The sequence below is a fragment of the Mytilus trossulus genome, chromosome 2, assembly GCF_036588685.1.
Source record: "Mytilus trossulus isolate FHL-02 chromosome 2, PNRI_Mtr1.1.1.hap1, whole genome shotgun sequence".
Classification (NCBI taxonomy): Eukaryota; Metazoa; Mollusca; class Bivalvia; order Mytilida; family Mytilidae; genus Mytilus; species Mytilus trossulus.
Window position 1 is genome coordinate 5,642,853 of NC_086374.1, and position 19,976 is coordinate 5,662,828.

The following is a 19,976-nucleotide window of genomic DNA, read 5'->3' on the forward strand; positions in this document are numbered from 1 at the left end:
ACCATCCTTTTAAATATTTAGCAGTTCAACCTTTAGAAGTAGTAAATAAGCAGCCTGGTGAATCGCATTCAAAGTTTGTACGATCACGGAAAATAATTGAATTAAATTGGATTAAAAAATTACAGACAGTTTACCCTCTCGGTCTAAATGATAATATCATGGGAATTGGTAATATATCTAGAACCAATTCCGTTAACATTTTGGATATTGTTTCTAAAACTGTTCGTAAAAACCGTTCTCACGGTTGTAGAACAAATCGCAATCAAAGAAAATTTCGGGCCAATCATACCAATATTTCGGACCTAATTTCTATTTCAAAAAACAACGGCAGACATTATCTGTTAACAAAACTCTGTTCGTTACCGGTTAATAAGTTAAATAAAATTTTGGAGGATTGCAACACAATTTCATATAGCAGTCCTAAGTATGAAATTGTTCAAATTATTATGGCATATTGTTATTCTAAATTATTTCCCAAAATTGATCGCCCTGAAGATCATAAAAAACATTTTATTAAAATTAAGTATGTCAATAAAGGCTTTGATTTTGTAAATATTGCCGGTATATTTAACGACCATTCTGTTAAAGAACAAATTCCTGGATATTTTGATAATACTGAACTACCTCTTATTTGTTATATTTACAAGAAATCTACCCGGAAATTTGTGTTTAATTATAGTCAATTGTGTAAAGATGTTAATATCAGTGAAAATACACCTACTTCATGTAATTGCAGTAATTCCGAATATATTTATGGACCCATTTCCCATGTTATAACAGGAGATCTTAACATCGTTCAAGACCGAGAGTAAAAATCATTTCTCAGTAAAGGACCTAAATATCGTCCCCCGTCAATTATTAATTGGAATGAGTGTCGTAATATCATCCACGACTCACTCCATACTTACTGTATGAAATGGATAAAACGGGAAAAAGCTGACAAAAAATCTTTGGACTCTTTTTTTAATTCAATAATGAAGATAGTTGATATACGTATTCAACATTTTAAAGAACATTTTACTATTAACAATAACCACAATAAACCTATTTCTCGTATCAAACATAAACTAAAAGAACTAACCAAGGAATTTGTTTTTGTCCCGGCCGTTTTATTTTTCTACCCTGTATACCACATTGCCTCACATTCTCATTAAGAAAAAATTCACACACCTAATTAAATGGGCATTCAAAAAATCAGAATGTGAATATATATGTTCAAACTCTTTTAGGTCATTTTTTAGTAGCAATAAACAAAAAAACTATGTTAATTGGACATGCTTTGATACTATATATGCCCTGGAATTTTTACTAGATAACATTTTTGTTCGCTTTGGGGATTCCGTATATCGTCAGATTATCGGAATTCCAATGGGGACTAACTGTGCACCACTTATTGCGGACCTCTTTTTGTATTGTTACGAGTTACAATTTATGACAAAAATAAGCAAAGACCCATCAAAACAACATCTGATAAACAAATTTAATAATACTTTTAGATATTTGGATGATATTTTGGCTCTCAATAATGACGACTTCAGTATGTATATTAATGAAATTTATCCTGGTGAACTTACTTTAAATAAAGCTAATACTAACAATGACCACTGCCCTTTCCTCGATCTTGATATCTATATCACTAACGGAAAGCTGAATACTAAAATTTATGATAAAAGGGATGATTTTTCATTTCCTATCGTTAATTATCCGTTTTTAGATGGTGACGTTCCCTTGTCACCATCTTACGGTGTTTATATATCTCAACTTGTACGATTCGCTCGTGTATGTAACAATGTTTTAGATTTTAACGAGAGAAATTTATGTATTACTGAAAAATTATTACACCAGGGTTTTCGATATCACAAACTAGTCAAAACATTTACTAAATTTTATCATCGGTATAAAGACATCATTCGTAAATATAGCTCTACATGCAGACTTTTTATACGTTCAGGTATTTCACATCCAATTTTTTATGGAAATATTCTTTATAAAGCACAAAGGTGTCAGTATTCACCTCATAAACTTACAAAACCTTTGAATAGACTTATTAAGAAGGGATATAATTACGATACTGTTGTCAAGTCATTAAAGATTGCATATTTTGGCGTTAATATTGAGTCACTGATAAGGTCTTTGCGTCGGAACTAAACACATTTATTCTAAAAACAGTTGTTGGCATGACACGGGTTATGTTCTTCTCATATATGTTATGATGGTATGATACTAAACCCCTTACGGGAAGGATTGTGCCTGATGTTCATATGATGAAATCATAATCTTTCAGTCAGTTTAATTGAAGTCTGGAGCTGGCATGTCAGTTAACTGCTAGTAGTCTGTTGTTATTTATGTATTATTGTCATTTTGTTTATTTTCTTTGGTTACATCTTCTGACATCAGACTCGGACTTCTCTTGAACTGAATTTTAATGTGCGTATTGTTATGCTTTTACTTTTCTACACTGGTTAGAGGTATAGGGGGAGGGTTGAGATCTCACAAACATGTTTAACCCCGCCGCATTTTTGCGCCTGTCCCAAGTCAGGAGCCTCTGGCCTTTGTTAGTCTTGTATTATTTAAATTTTAGTTTCTTGTGTACAATTTGGAAATTAGTATGGCGTTCATTATCACTGAACTAGTATATATTTGTTTAGGGACAAGCTGAAGGACGCCTCCGGGTGCGGGAATTGCTCGCTACATTGAAGACCTGTTGGTGACCTTCTGCTGTTGTGTTTTTTTATTTTGGTCGGGTTGTTGTCTCTTTGACACATTCCCCATTTCCATTCTCAATTTTATTTTTTACAGAGTTTGTCTTTAGTGCCGTGTGGAGGCAGTAGAGTGCCTCCCCGTGCTTCAGGTTTATGCTCTTATAATATACTAGATTATGGAGTGTGTGTCCGAGCGAGAACTGCTCTAGTTCATTACTTTAGGAATGTTTATCAAAAAGTAGTATTTCAATATTCAGCCCCATTCTACTAATTGGTCAGCCATCAGTCCTACCCTGATATACACTATCTTTTTCGGGTAATTAATACTGATAGCGTTTGACATTTTCAGCCGAACAAATTTATCACTTTTACTTAACTTAATTATTGTATACTGGTTCATATTCTGGACGCCAATCTTTGCTCCTTTATTATGTAATTCACTAACAAAACAATTATGAAGCTACGAAACGGAAAAATACTTAATACTAAACTTGTTCAAAGGGTATCTACACGTCTCAATCTTCAAAATCGGTTATCTAAAAATACTACCATCGCTAACATTTTTAACAATAAAAATCGTGGTTACCCTTCTATCGATAAGTGTCATGCCAAAAAATGACTTACATGTCCCCGTCTTTCCACCAACAATACGGTAAGGTCCACGTTTAATGGTCGCACATTTTCTTTAAATTTTGAAACTGATATTACTTGAAAAACAAACAGTATTATTTATTTACTCACATGAAACAAACCGGGATGTGGTATTCAGTACGTAGGAGAAACTGGAAGATATTTATCAAAACGCACTCAAGAACATCTGTATCGTTTTAAAAGACCTAATAAATTCAAAAGTATCATTTACCAACACCTTAAGAAGCACAACCATCCTTTTAAATATTTAGCAGTTCAACCTTTAGAAGTAGTAAATAAGCAGCCTGGTGAATCGCATTCAAAGTTTGTACGATCACGGAAAATAATTGAATTAAATTGGATTAAAAAATTACAGACAGTTTACCCTCTCGGTCTAAATGATAATATCATGGGAATTGGTAATATATCTAGAACCAATTCCGTTAACATTTTGGATATTGTTTCTAAAACTGTTCGTAAAAACCGTTCTCACGGTTGTAAAACAAATCGCAATCAAAGAAAATTTCGGGCCAATCATACCAATATTTCGGACCTAATTTCTATTTCAAAAAACAACGGCAGACATTATCTGTTAACAAAACTCTGTTCGTTACCGGTTAATAAGTTAAATAAAATTTTGGAGGATTGCAACACAATTTCATATAGCAGTCCTAAGTATGAAATTGTTCAAATTATTATGGCATATTGTTATTCTAAATTATTTCCCAAAATTGATCGCCCTGAAGATCATAAAAAACATTTTATTAAAATTAAGTATGTCAATAAAGGCTTTGATTTTGTAAATATTGCCGGTATATTTAACGACCATTCTGTTAAAGAACAAATTCCTGGATATTTTGATAATACTGAACTACCTCTTATTTGTTATATTTACAAGAAATCTACCCGGAAATTTGTGTTTAATTATAGTCAATTGTGTAAAGATGTTAATATCAGTGAAAATACACCTACTTCATGTAATTGCAGTAATTCCGAATATATTTATGGACCCATTTCCCATGTTATAACAGGAGATCTTAACATCATTCAAGACCGAGAGTTAAAATCATTTCTCAGTAAAGGACCTAAATATCGTCCCCCGTCAATTATTAATTGGAATGAGTGTCGTAATATCATCCACGACTCACTCCATACTTACTGTATGAAATGGATAAAACGGGAAAAAGCTGACAAAAAATCTTTGGACTCTTTTTTTAATTCAATAATGAAGATAGTTGATATACGTATTCAACATTTTAAAGAACATTTTACTATTAACAATAACCACAATAAACCTATTTCTCGTATCAAACATAAACTAAAAGAACTAACCAAGGAATTTGTTTTTGTCCCGGCCGATAAAGCTGCTAATAATATTATTATTGTTTGACGTAAATTTTACATTGAGGTTCTGAAAAAGGAAATCACCAATTCACCAACATTCCAACTGACTCCATTTTCAGAAAACGAAATCTGTAACAAACATAAACTTTTAGCCACCGCTTTACAAGCAGAGCCAAATACAATGAAAGTCCCAACTATGTATTGGCTTCCGAAGCTACACAAAACCCCTTACAAATATAGATTTATTTCGTCTTCAAGCCATTGTTCAACTACTAAATTGTCTATTATTCTCACCAGCACACTTGGTACAATTAAAAACCTTATAATAAATTGTTCAAATAAGGCCTTCGAAAATAGTGGAATAAATTACTTTTGGAGTGTCAAGAACTCGTTGGAAGTACTTGATAAATTGCATGCATATATTGGTGATTTTGAATCTGTTCAAAGTTTTGATTTTTCTACCCTGTATACCACATTGCCTCACATTCTCATTAAGAAAAAATTCACACACCTAATTAAATGGGCATTCAAAAAATCAGAATGTGAATATATATGTTCAAACTCTTTTAGGTCATTTTTTAGTAGCAATAAACAAAAAAACTATGTTAATTGGACATGCTTTGATACTATATATGCCCTGGAATTTTTACTAGATAACATTTTTGTTCGCTTTGGGGATTCCGTATATCGTCAGATTATCGGAATTCCAATGGGGACTAACTGTGCACCACTTATTGCGGACCTCTTTTTGTATTGTTACGAGTTACAATTTATGACAAAAATAAGCAAAGACCCATCAAAACAACATCTGATAAACAAATTTAATAATACTTTTAGATATTTGGATGATATTTTGGCTCTCAATAATGACGACTTCAGTATGTATATTAATGAAATTTATCCTGGTGAACTTACTTTAAATAAAGCTAATACTAACAATGACCACTGCCCTTTCCTCGATCTTGATATCTATATCACTAACGGAAAGCTGAATGCTAAAATTTATGATAAAAGGGATGATTTTTCATTTCCTATCGTTAATTATCCGTTTTTAGATGGTGACGTTCCCTTGTCACCATCTTACGGTGTTTATATATCTCAACTTGTACGATTCGCTCGTGTATGTAACAATGTTTTAGATTTTAACGAGAGAAATTTATGTATTACTGAAAAATTATTACACCAGGGTTTTCGATATCACAAACTAGTCAAAACATTTACTAAATTTTATCATCGGTATAAAGACATCATTCGTAAATATAGCTCTACATGCAGACTTTTTATACGTTCAGGTATTTCACATCCAATTTTTTATGGAAATATTCTTTATAAAGCACAAAGGTGTCAGTATTCACCTCATAAACTTACAAAACCTTTGAATAGACTTATTAAGAAGGGATATAATTACGATACTGTTGTCAAGTCATTAAAGATTGCATATTTTGGCGTTAATATTGAGTCACTGATAAGGTCTTTGCGTCGGAACTAAACACATTTATTCTAAAAACAGTTGTTGGCATGACACGGGTTATGTTCTTCTCATATATGTTATGATGGTATGATACTAAACCCCTTACGGGAAGGATTGTGCCTGATGTTCATATGATGAAATCATAATCTTTCAGTCAGTTTAATTGAAGTCTGGAGCTGGCATGTCAGTTAACTGCTAGTAGTCTGTTGTTATTTATGTATTATTGTCATTTTGTTTATTTTCTTTGGTTACATCTTCTGACATCAGACTCGGACTTCTCTTGAACTGAATTTTAATGTGCGTATTGTTATGCTTTTACTTTTCTACACTGGTTAGAGGTATAGGGGGAGGGTTGAGATCTCACAAACATGTTTAACCCCGCCGCATTTTTGCGCCTGTCCCAAGTCAGGAGCCTCTGGCCTTTGTTAGTCTTGTATTATTTAAATTTTAGTTTCTTGTGTACAATTTGGAAATTAGTATGGCGTTCATTATCACTGAACTAGTATATATTTGTTTAGGGACAAGCTGAAGGACGCCTCCGGGTGCGGGAATTGCTCGCTACATTGAAGACCTGTTGGTGACCTTCTGCTGTTGTTTTTTTATTTTGGTCGGGTTGTTGTCTCTTTGACACATTCCCCATTTCCATTCTCAATTTTAGCTGAGTTGAAAATATCTGAATGGAAACTCTGTAAATGCTTGAAAATTGAGTTGTCATGGGAACCCTTACAAAATATACCATAACTCCTTTTATCTAGTATATGAATGTCCGAAAATCTATCATGTATATACAAAGTGCATGTGCACAAGGTCAATTTCTATCCAGCACAGCTAACATTATGTTAAAATATGACCATTTAGATTATATCCTATTTTAAATGTTATGCAAAGCATTTTACCAGCTTTCTAATAGTGCAAGTGATTTAGCTTCAATACCTAATATGCTTTTAGCTTTATTTTCTGGCAGAATTTAAAAATCTGTACATATTAACCATTGGCATTGCATATCCTGTCTTCGTGCATCAGTGTTTGTTGCTGTATGAACACACTTAAAGCAGCTGATATTACAGAATATTAGAAGGTGAAGTACTTTGAGCTTGTGGTCAGTTAACTGCAATCTTTTTTAATATGATATTGTCCATTGTTGTTTTGATAAATGTTTGTTGTATGCTTATTTCTAACGGCAAATATTTCATGCATGCTCCAAGAACACTATTGGTGAACTAATATACATGTTAGCAATCAAATCATATTCTTATTTACTAGTATTTTTATATGATCTATAAATATACACAAATTCCAATTTCGATAACCTGCTTTGAACTGGGGTTAACAGGGGGAAACTTCATCAAATTATATTGTGAAGCAGAGATATTTCCTTTGTGAATAGAAGATCATGTCTTAGCAGAGTTAATATGCAAACTTTTCATATTAGGTGAATTCATCAATGTGGCCAATATTAATGATGACCAATACAAATCACATTTTAGGACGTGATTTTGTAATTCTCTTTGATTTGAGAACATTTTCACTAGTCTAATTTTAATAGTGCATTGCATTTGGTTGTCTGAATGTGACTTCAATTGTTCCAGGTAAGTGTTAATGTTGAAACCTGTAAAATTGCTAGTTTTTTTTAAAAGAGGGTCGATGTTCTATACCTGTCCATATGAATAACCAAGGCTTATGTTTTATAATGAACATATTTCCTGGAAAACTAAATAAAGGCAACAGTAGTATACCGCTGTTCAAAACTCATAAATCCATGGACAAAAAACAAAATCGGGGTATCAAACTAAAACCGAGGGAAACGCATACTGGACAAAAATTAAAGCTTGGATGTGATGACATTTATTGATGAAATAGTATTGCATGGTAACAAATACTAAAGTTCTATTTATTATACAAAAATTCTTTATCCCTCTTGTTACATTAAATGTTTTGTCCTCTTTGTTATTAGAAACTGCCCATACATATCTTAAGATTGTTTCCCAAGTAACCAAATTTAATTTTGTGATTAAATTAAAATGTACAGTAGAATGATAATAACAGGTTTAAACATGATACTGTCAGACAAAAGAAAAACAACTATGATATATATTGACAACATGATTATCAAAGGAAAACTATTAAAAAATCACAATTTTAACAAATTCTGTTTTCTATGCTTTATATGTTTTCTGATATTTTTATAGCACTTTGACTTTTTTCTCTCAATTTCAAATAAATAGCTAAATCATCATAATTGTAAACTATAAATTCTATAAACTATTAGAAATTTTTGAATGGTCTTTCATGCGACTACGAAAAATGATGGTACATGTATATTTTATAAAATATCTATATAAACCAATATTCACTATCTCAAAGCAAGCGCAGGTCAAGGCTTACAGAAGTCCACCAAACTGTAGGCCTCCAAACTTGTGATGCTGAAACTAGGAAAATGGTATAAAAAAAAATCAAATATGAAAACAATATAAATCTGTATTTACAATTCTCCATATTCAGTTCTGTGTCACACAATGTTACCACTCCCAAACTAACATAATACACTTTTCCAATGTGATTGTCTCCTTTATTTAATTACAAGATGACAAACTTCTTAAACAGTAAAAAAGAATAAAATATTTATACAATATATTTTTTTTACATAACCTAAAGCCAAGAGCAGGTCTAGTAACTGCTTGACTCCATCCTCCCAAAACAAAACCCTTGTCAAGTTTGAAATTTTACAACAACCTGTATACATATAAAATTTAATATAACTTTATAATTCCTATTCTTTTTTATTGTTTTATTATAAAATTGCTTTGTTTATACTTTTATCATTTTTTCTTAATTCTAAACTATATAATAGTGTGTAAAAATATTTATGCCTATTTACTATTTAAAAATTGATCATCTTGTGATAAATCATTTCATTCACATCTGTGTAAACTTGGGAACCACTTCCTGAAGATAGGATAAAACTTCTACATCATTGGTCTCCATTTTCTGTGGTGTAGAATAGCCATAAGGGAGAGAACTGTGATCTCGGGATATTCTCCTTTTGAAAGTCATGCTGTTTCCTCTCATAGCTCCTGTGTAACCAGTATTCTGTACTGCACTCTTAGAACTAAGTTGTCTTGTGAGATTCATATGTTTGTCTTCATTAAACGATCCTGAACTAATGAAAAATGGCATCACTGTTGGTGTCTTTTTCCTGTTTAGTACGTCTGAAATTAGAAATCATTCAATTCAGTAATTATGTTCCTCTAGTCAAGCTGATTCAACAGCAGAAATCATGTTATAATCAACTATGGACTATTTAATACTGTGGATTCATTATTTGTCCCAAGAAACCAATTTTCATGGAATTGGTGGGTACAAGTGAACCATGAATATTCAATGAAGCATAAAATTTCTAAAGATTTGTATGGAGACTTGATTACTCACCAAAATAAGTACTTGGGTTGTATTAAATTGTCAAGATAAAAGATCTTGTTCACATCCAACATCAATTTAATTTTAAAGTGAATGCATATCAGAATGAGAAGAACAAACAGAATACTCAAACTTAAGCTAAGAAACAATAACAATTGTGTGTACAGTATCATAAAACATGGTTGTTTATTTTGTTACTTTCTATATCATGTTTGAATAAATCTACTGCCATGACTCTTTTTTATTCATCTGAGTAAATTGTGGGGTGATCATCAATGTGACAGGAAATAAACTTATTAACTACATGACTTACCGTCCATTGTGTTTTTAAGTTGGGTAGCTGTAGGTCTTTGATGAGGTATTTCTTCCACCATATCTTTAAGGATGCATTTCATTTCACTGCAGCAAGCATCAGGTATCAGACAAGTCTTTACTAATGACGGGTTCTTTGCCAACTGAAATGAAAATAAACTTTATATTATTCAAATTACTGATGTTTTGTAACTTACCAACTACCATTTCTATTTATCATCTGAAACCAAAGTATGAAAGGTGACATTACAATAACTAAATAAGGAGAAGGGAAGGTAGGTGGAAAAACTGATCAAAGAAAATTCAGATGCAATAAATAAGACTTTTAAGACAAATAAAATACAGGTCTGTTACCTTCATAATATGGAATGTTGGCAGTTTTCTAATATGCGTTTGCACCCAAACATAGTACTGTTCGTCTAAGTTTCTAGGAACTATTTCGTGAAATATAGACAAAAATGGTGCAGCATGAGTTAAGGCTTACAGTTACTCCCGTAAAAAAATCTTTATTGAGATCAAATTTTGAACAAAATAAAGCAGGTAATTCTAATACTACTAATATGAAACTTACAGAAACAAGAATGGTCTGTCTGAGTTTATTAATTGTGCCAGCATCCAGGCCATTGTACGACATCTTCCCATTGTTGAAAAGGGAGATAACCACATGTCCTCTTCTGTAGATAAACATTATTGACAATGCCAAGGAGAAAATATCTGACTTGGTTGATATAACAAAATCTGCTGGATCATAGTTGAATAGACTCATTACTCCTGACTGGTACTTAGAGGCGATTAACTGGATCCCCATTTCTGGAGATAGGTACTCCACTGTACACCCCATGAAATCAGGAGGTTCTGTCACTTTCTTGGCGGATCCAAAATCTGTTATTTTAAGGCAGATGTCACTCTCTTTCTTAAGAATGCAGATATTCTCGGCTGAAATAGATATTTGAAAAAATTAACTGAATAAAAATCATACAAATTAAATTAAGTAGTAAAACATTTCAAATAAAACAAATCATGAAATGTCCCCCAAAAAATATGATGAACAATAAGGTATCATTACAACTTCCCCCACTTATGAAAATCCCTTTAAATTTAATACTGTTTCATAAGTGGAGAAATTCCTATACATTGTATTCATCAGGGTGAGTTGGCAGATGTAATCTCAACAGATTTTTACTCTTTTTCATGAGTGGGACAAGTTGTAAACCACGAGTGGTGCAGTTTGGTAGAAAGTGGGAAGAGTTGTCATGGATTCAACAATACTGATGCTGATTTTGAATTCTTAACCCGGATTAACTGATAGGAAAACATACAACTTTTGTCTTTCTCTGTAGGTTCAAGGTTTTATCTGCCAATCAAATACATACTAGTGAGTTGAGTACTACAATTGATTGTTAGTAGTAATTTAACATAATAAGGTCCTACTCCGCAGGGAACACAATCATATTCAAACTTTTTTCAAAATGGAATGAAGTACAAATTGTGACGACAACATGCTCAATTAAAAAAATTTCAGAGCATGAAATCTTCAGTCAACAAAATGTGATGAACAAGAATTTGAGCCAATGCTACACCATGTTGCCTCGCTCCTTCTGCAACTTTCAATTTTCAGAGGAACCTGGAATCTAGGTCAAAACCTTTACTTGGAATCATATTTCTTATTGATCTTATCTATTTTACAACTTACGTTTAATGTCATAATGAATGACCCCCTTTTTGTCTAGATACTCAAGGGCAGATAATCCTTGGTATAACATATCAATGATCTTTTCTTCCTTCAGATCATCAGAAGAAGCGTCTGCTGTTGTGGTGTACTCAATCAGACTTATTCCTGAAATACATTTAAACTATTATTCTGCAGGAACACAAATGAATGTCTGTCTTATATTTGGCCCTGAACTGGAGAAATATCGAAAAATCGAAAAAAGTATGCTGACAAACCAAAAGACCCTTTCTATTTTACAGGAGTAAATATTAACTTGTTTGTCTATTTTTTCTTACAAGTTGTTTTATCTGATAAAAAGTATGGGAAGAACACCATGAAAGATGTTTAAATAATCAAGACTTAAACAGTTGATAAAAAATTAATTAGTGAAAAGTTGAATTTGTACCGTTGAACTAGAACGTATGTACAGAGAGTATCTTAAATTGTTACTGTGGATAACAAACCTGCATATTCCATAAGAATTTCTGGTACCCCATCTCTCAATACAAATCCATACAGTTCAGCAATGTTCATGTGGTGGAGCTCACTGAGGATTCTTACTTCATACAGGAAGATGTTATCTTGCTTGAATATCTGTAAAATTGTTCGTACTTGTGACTTCATATATATACTGGTATACAAGATATGAACAAAGACCAATATCTGACAAAAATAATTTGTTATGCAAACATAAAATCATTCTATAGAGTATAATTTAATCTTTGCCCTTAGTTTATATTTTATCAGTTTCAAAATTTTTATATTTTTATCAAGTGTACAACAATAGAATAGTTTCTGAAACAATATTTACTCAAATACTGAATTTTTAAACCAGATGAGCTCGATATATAAGTTTTTTATTTTTATTATTTTACTAACCTCTTTCTTAACAAATTCCATTCTTGTAATGTTGTCTTGACAAAGTTTGACACAGCCATATGATCCCTTACCAGCAATTTTGATAAATTTATGACCATTGCCATAACCTTCGAATTCTTCATATTCTCCTAACTCAGTTGGCTGGTTGTTCTGTTAATAAAATTAACACAACTTTTATGATTGTTATCAATATGTATGTTCAAAAACTCATACAATTTGCAATTCAAATATACAAGTAATCTAAATACTTCAAGACATTATTTTTATTTGCATAAATTATATACAGAAATAATCTCCAATGGATATGGACCAATAACCAAAATATTTGTTCATTAAATATCTGACAGTGGCAATAGAGATAATATATGATTAGCATTCAATAATGATTTCATTGTTTTTTTGTGTCACACTTCTCCAGGTTAATTTTTATTAGTTCACTTACAATAGATATAGGAAGATGTGGTGTGAGTGCAAATGAGACAACTCTCCATCCAAGTCACAATTAAAAAAAAAAGTAAACCATTATAGGTCAATGTACGGCCTTCAGTTTAATTCTACTTCCTATTGTCCCACAATTGATTTAATTCATTTGGCTATTCTTTTTTAGAATACAAACATACAGCACCTTATATTTTTAAGTATTATACATTGTTATGATGAAGGTCAATTTTTTATTGTTATTTTCCATTATAGCCTATACAGAAGTTGAGGGTAAGCATCATGTGACATGTTTGACAACTAATACTGGTATTAAACATCTATCTTACTCGAGTTGTCAGAATTCCGTGACAGCCAATAGCTAACTCTGCAGGCTGTGTAGTATAAACTCTCAATAAGTGTGACAACGATTCCTGTGTGCCTGGTAATACATATCTATAAATAGAAAGATAATATACATTTAGTAAAGTTGGTGAAAATTTAAGAAAAAGAAATGTTCAAATAACTTATATTAATACTCTGAAGAGTCTGTATTTATGCTTGATGTCAATTACTTAATCCCTTTTAAACCTATTAAATTTATATATCTTTACATTATCATATGTTTTCCTTCTTACACTTTACAAGGCCAGATGACAGTGCAAACAAGGTATGATGTCCTATTTTTGAATTCAATTTTTTTCTGGAAATAATCTTAAGAATGACTGTATTTTTTTCTGTCTATATATAGAAAAAGATTGACAGTGTATTTTTTTAACACAATTACTTAGTCTTACCCTTTCATGAATTCATGCTTTCTGAAATAATTAGATTGATTTAGTTGTTCTATAGCCATTCTGGTAGGGTGAATGTCATTTGTATCAGCACTGGACGGCTGACAACTCAAGGTTCTCAACTGGGGTTGTGGTTGTACATTTCCAATCGATGGTTTACTCTCCGGGCGGATGTCGTGAAATGAATTATCGTCACTGATTGTGATGGTCATATCTTCTTCTGGTGTATCATCAGGAACAACATGCACTTGGAACTGTTTCTCTTTTGGTACTTCAAATGTATTCTCTATATCAGTATCTGGTGCAACAGGGACACATCTCTTAGCTTTCTGGTATTGTCTGACAATTCTTTTAATTAGATCTGCTCTCCCTGGGTCATTTGGGTTCTCTACCAGCTTCTGTATTTGAGCAGCAACATTTCTCTGATTAAGTTCTACCTGATTGGATACAACCTGGACTTTTGATGGTTGTCTGACACCACCTGATGCTTGTGCCACCATACCATGTGATTGTCGTGCATCACTAGGTTGTCCGTATCTTGGTTGAGAGTCTGTTGGCTGATAAGCTCTTGTTGTAGTCTGTGGAATAAATCTTGGGTCACATCTTGGGTCACTCCTTGCATCTTTTGTAGGTTTCCCATCAAGCTGGTCTTGAACTTTAAATGGATTACAAACCTCTGTTTGAACATCTAGGTTAGGGGGACTAAGTGGACTTTTTGGATTCAGATTTGCAAAATCTCTTTGGAGTGTCTGCAAATCCTCATCATCCCGGGGGCCAATAACACGAGCTTCTGCACAGGATAACTGTAGAGATTTTCCACCAGAAAGGTGATTCTTAAGAGTAAAGACATCAAGTTCTGAAAGTAAATGAAAAAAACATGTATAGTCTCATTTGTAGAAATTTAAGAAAATTATTCATTGGCAGACGTACTTGTACATTCATAAGTTTATGTTGTAGTTTTTTTTTGGTGTAAATTCAATGTAAAGTAAACAAGAGGCTGTCACAACGACAGTAAACCGGATTTATTAACATTTTTTTGTGTCCTGGCAATATCACAAGAACCATTACTGATGATTGGTGAAAGTCCTCAATATCAAATTTGACCTTCATTTTGTCATCAGTATCAACATATTAAAATTTGAAAAGCTTAGATTGAATGGTTCGTGAGTAAATGCAACAACGTGAATGGAAACGCCATTTTACGACCTGTCAAGAACCATAACTCCTGAACGGTAAAAGTCAAAATCGTCATTTTTGAACTAGACCTCTATTTTGTAATCAGTAACAAAATATTAAAATTTGAAAAGCTTTGGTTGAATGGTTCGTGAAAAAATGCACGGACACGACTGGAAACACCATTTTTCAATCTTTCAAGAACCATAACTCCTGAACGGTGAAAGTCAAAATCGTCATTATTGAACTTGACCTCCATTTTGTCATCAGTAACAACATATTAAAATTTGGGAAGCTTTGGTAGAATAGTTCATGCGTAAATGCACGGACACGACTGGAAACGCCATTTTGAACGCCGTACATCCCCAAATCAATAACCGACATTGTTGTCATAAAAATACGGTTAAAAATTAATTTAGGAGTCATCAGTTATAATGCAAATTATTTTATCCAATAGTTAAAATGAAAAGTTCTCCGAAATTGCATTCTTGCATAAACATGTAAATATCTTAATAATTGATCTAAACAGCCTAACAATGTTAGATCTGGAAATTTTGGTAATGCAACACTGCAGATAATTTTACAGTTTTGTAAATAATTTACCTGTTCCTCGGACATTTCTGTCGTCATCATGAACATTTGATGTACTGCCATTGTCAACCACCATTTGTGTTTTTCCTTTGGAACCATGTACAGTAAGATCCATGTCACTTCCCCTTAAAAAAACAGAAATTTTATTGAACACAAACTATCTATTCAAAATCTGATCTCATACATCATGCACATGCATGTTAAAGGACAATGTTCCTTTACGTGAATAATGCAGCACTTTTGATTTAAAATTAAACAGATACACATGCAGTTTATGTTTTCCCCAAAGCCTTTATTTCTCTAATTTTAAGTGATACAAAAGCATTTTATATTCCTGATCATTTACATATATACAATGTTTTATCCTGCAATTTACATGTACACTCATTTTGACATTTTGTACAGGAACATTCATATATTATATTACTGTTAGTGGTCAGGAATAGATGAAAGTGTTCACATCAATATCAAACTTTTGAAAATGTTCTCTTTTCTTATAAAATTGATGTTTGGACACAGTATTCAAGTTTGGATTTCGATTCTGTTTAAATATTTGACACAGCATACATTGTAGGTTTCTGACACAGAACAAATATCATATGGTCGAAGAAGTTTCACAAATTTGATAATATGGCCCAAAATCCATCATCAAAACACAAGGTTCACAATGGTTAGATTCAACATTTTAATATATTGCTTTGCTGAAAGCAGCCTGATACAACCGCAGATGTTAATCCCTGAACAGTTGGGGCAAATTTGGACACAATATTCAAGCTTGTTACTCTCTGAATTTAAATTGTGATTCAATTTTTGACATAGTATAGATTTCTGACATAAAATTAATGTCAAGATCTTGCAAATCTTTTGTGCAATACTATGCAATTAAAGTTGCTTCTTGAAATTTATTGAGAAAAAAAATGAAATGAAAAAAAAATAACCCCTTAAAAAAATTAGAACTCCACCAAACTTTTGAATCTCCCCCTTGGATCTTTTACCCCACACTGAACCCTAGTCTTTCCTTGGCTGAATGGAACCTTGTAGTTCCCTTTCAGAGAGATCCATAAACTTACACACAAGTTATGTCCAGAAACTACAAAAATGCTTGTTTTTGGCCCCTTTTTGGTCCTCAATTCCTAAACTGTTGGCACCATAACCCTAAAAATTATTTCGTACCTTCTTCTTGAGGTATAAAACATTGTGGTGTAATTTCAGAGCAAATGACATACTTATACACAAGTTATCCTTTAATTCCTTTAGTTGTCGTGGTTGTATTGAACCTTCTTTTTGAATTTCATAAGAGATTTATTGACTTAAAATAAAGTTATTGTCCGTAAACCAAATGTGTCTTCAGACGACTCAGGTGGCTACAACATCATACCATTATACGATCCCAATTTTTTTTTTGTGGTGGTATAAAAAAATCTAAAGAATACCAGCCTTAAATTTAAAATTATACCCTATTAAAATTGTTCAAGAAATAAGCAATTTATACTGAGTCTTGTAAAACAAGAATGTGTCCATAGGGCATGAATGCCCCACTCGCACTATCATTTTCCATGTTCAGAGGACCGTGAAATTGGGGTCATAACTTTAATTTGGAATTAAAATTAGAAATATCATATCATAGGGAAAATGTGTACTAAGTTTCAAGTTGATCTATTGTGACTTCAACTTCATCAAAAACTACCTTGACAAAAACTTTATCCAAAACTTTAAGGCCAAAAAAAAGTATATACATGTATGTCTGTTTCCTGCTTCCAAGGCAAATAAATCAGGGTCAGTAGGTCAGGATTTAAAAAAAATGTTATATTATTTTTTGTTTTTTTTTGCTCTCCCTGCAGTCTGTTCAATGTCATGTGTGGGTGGGTTCCTGTACCCAAAAGTGTGTTAACCACTATAAAGAAGCTTTAATTTACTTCTACTAGTGCCAAAATTTTTAAAACTGTAATTGTAGCACATTTGTGCTGGGAGCAGTTTGGGCAAAGTATGATATGGATCCGGATCAGACTTGAAACGATATTTTCCCGGAATTAAAAAAAAGGTCAGGGGTCTGGGTTTTGAACCAGGGTTGGTCGGAAGCAGGAAACAGACATATATTTTTTTTGCCTAAACTGAACTTCGATTTATCATTTTCTATATTCAGTGGACCACGAAAATTGGGTTCAAAACTTAAATTTGGCATTATAATTAGAAAGATCATATCATGGGGTACATGTATACATACTAAGTTTCAAGTTGATTGGACTTCAACTTCATAAAAAAATATCTTGACCAAAACTTTAACCTGAAGCGGGACAGACCAATGGATGAACAAACAGAGGGACGCACAAACCAGAAAATATAATGCCCCTCACCTATCGTAGGTAGGGAATAAAAATAATGTTTTAACCCATAATTCCTAAACTATTGTAGGATCCTCAATTTTTATTTTCTCGTTAGATACATAATATAGATAATGTCAATAATTGCTGATAAAATGTTATCACTTACAGGGATTGAATATCTGCTTTGAACAAATTTTTGATGAAACATGTAACATTTTCATCCCCATTGTTTGCAATATTAAACAATTTAAACAAGTAGGATGAATGATAAATCCATCCCAATCTTTATTTTGTGACATGGAACCATGTGGTACAATTTCATAGAGATCGGTAGTGACTACACTTATCTGCAACTATTGTCTGGCACCAAGTCTTCAGTACAAGTCATCACCATACCATTAAATGGGAAGAAAATTTAGCAGTTGTATAAAAATTATTCCAAAAGAAATTTTATTACATTTTGGCCTAGGGGGCAGTTCTACACAGATCTTTTGACACTTGTGGTTATGGTCATGCACTAACAATATCCTGATTTAAAAACACTAATTCTAAAACCAGTTGTTGGCATGATACAGGTCAGGTTCTTCTAATATATTTTAAGATGGTTACAGGTATGATTCTGAACCATTAATGGGAGGGATTGTGCTTGATTTTCATACGATGAAAACAAAATCAGTTAAATTGAGGTATGTAGCTGATACCTCAGTTACTGCTTAAGAAGTCCTTTGTTAATTGGGGGTCTCATTGGGGGGTTCTGATCCCGGATCCCTCTTACTGTTTTGTCACACTATGTACGTAACCAATTCTCAATTTTTTGTCATTTCCCCGGGTCCCGCAAGACCGCATTTCTGTTTTCACGACACAATAATTTTACTTTCACATTTCAGGCTTACAAAAAATCCGCAATCCCGTGTCACGCTTAGACCCCAATGAGACCCACTTAATTGGTGAATCATTGTCATTTTACTTTAATTTCTTATGTTACCTACATTGTATTTTTACACACCAAGCTCTAGATAGGCTTCTTTTGAACTGAGTTTTGCTGTATGCATTACTGTGTAATTTTTTTAATTTTACATTGGTTAGAGGTAAAAGAAAAGGGTTGAAATCTTACAAAACATTTTAGTTGTCTCTTTTGACACATTCGCCATTTCCATTCTCAACATTATGTTGAAACAATTAAGTGATTAACAAATGATCAGCAAACTTTGCAAGGACTTAGGATAAACAATACCATAAGAAAAATATACAAATAAAATATCTCCATCAACCAGGAAGTAATTATTTACTGTAAAGTTGTGCAATATCTCTGTTCAATTTCATAATATAATTGATATACTTTAATCTATGACATGCATTTACCATTCCATTAAAATAAATGAACGAAATATTGTTTATTTACTTACGATAATTAATGAAAACAAGTAAATTTCAGCTTTCAAATACTTCACTACTGGGATGGGCATTTTATGGGTATTCCCATTTGGGAATTTCCCTGAGGGGTCACCTGATTCAATGATTGTGAAGCAGCCATTTTGAAAAATATTTTATCATTGTTTATTGAACAAATTGAAACAATTTAGCATATAAAACACCAATGACATTTTTCTATGGATTAAAAATACCTTTTCTCCAATTGCAAACTCCTCGTTAATACATGTTTTATCAATCTATTATCATTAAGTTCATAAAAATACATGGCATGTCTAAAGTAAAGCTGTCATTGTCAGCCCAAAACAAATCAGACAGGGCTTTCATTATAATTATGGTTGGAGAATTTCTACTCAAAATTGACTTCATTTCCTTACCTGATATATACTTTATTTACTCTTCTTTCTTCAATGTTTTGTAAATACTCGTTGGACTAAAATCCGCCTTGTGAATAAACATTTTATGTAGCCTCCGTAGAAGCTACACAAAATTTAGATACGTTCCGAGTGGATTGGGGGGGAAATGGGGAAAACGTTATACTTTGATTAAATAAGTAACTTAAAAGTAGAAATAGCTAGGCTGTTATATATAATCAAACAAAAATCAAATCATATTCAAAGTGATGTTATCAGATTTTCGAAATTTGTTAAAGGAAAATACCCTCGTTTCCCAATGTCCTTTTCCGGAAGCAGGACAAATCGCCCCACTGGTAAAACGCCCCACACCAATTCGCCCAACTTGTTCACAAACTCCCCCCCACTATTGATTTTTTTTCCCAAA

At 32.5% G+C, this 19,976-nt stretch overlaps 1 protein-coding gene across 2 annotated transcripts; it reads right to left on the bottom strand.

Moving 5' to 3' along the window:
* Positions 1-7,976: 7,976 nt before the first annotated feature.
* LOC134706351 (myosin light chain kinase 2, skeletal/cardiac muscle-like) lies at positions 7,977-19,721 on the bottom strand. 2 transcript variants are annotated; one of them, XM_063565214.1, is made up of 10 exons: positions 19,574-19,721; positions 15,454-15,566; positions 13,681-14,533; positions 13,234-13,339; positions 12,467-12,616; positions 12,052-12,181; positions 11,570-11,713; positions 10,448-10,812; positions 9,878-10,019; positions 7,977-9,356 (listed from the first exon to the last, which is right to left on the bottom strand). In XM_063565214.1, exons 2-10 carry the CDS (start codon positions 15,554-15,556, stop codon positions 9,064-9,066), a joined length of 2,286 nt encoding a protein of 761 aa, XP_063421284.1. In that variant the 5' UTR covers positions 15,557-15,566; positions 19,574-19,721; the 3' UTR covers positions 7,977-9,063. The 2 variants fall into 2 exon arrangements, with proteins under 2 accessions (XP_063421284.1, XP_063421285.1); XM_063565215.1 differs by lacking the exon at positions 19,574-19,721 and adding an exon at positions 19,172-19,275.
* Positions 19,722-19,976: the final 255 nt, after the last annotated feature.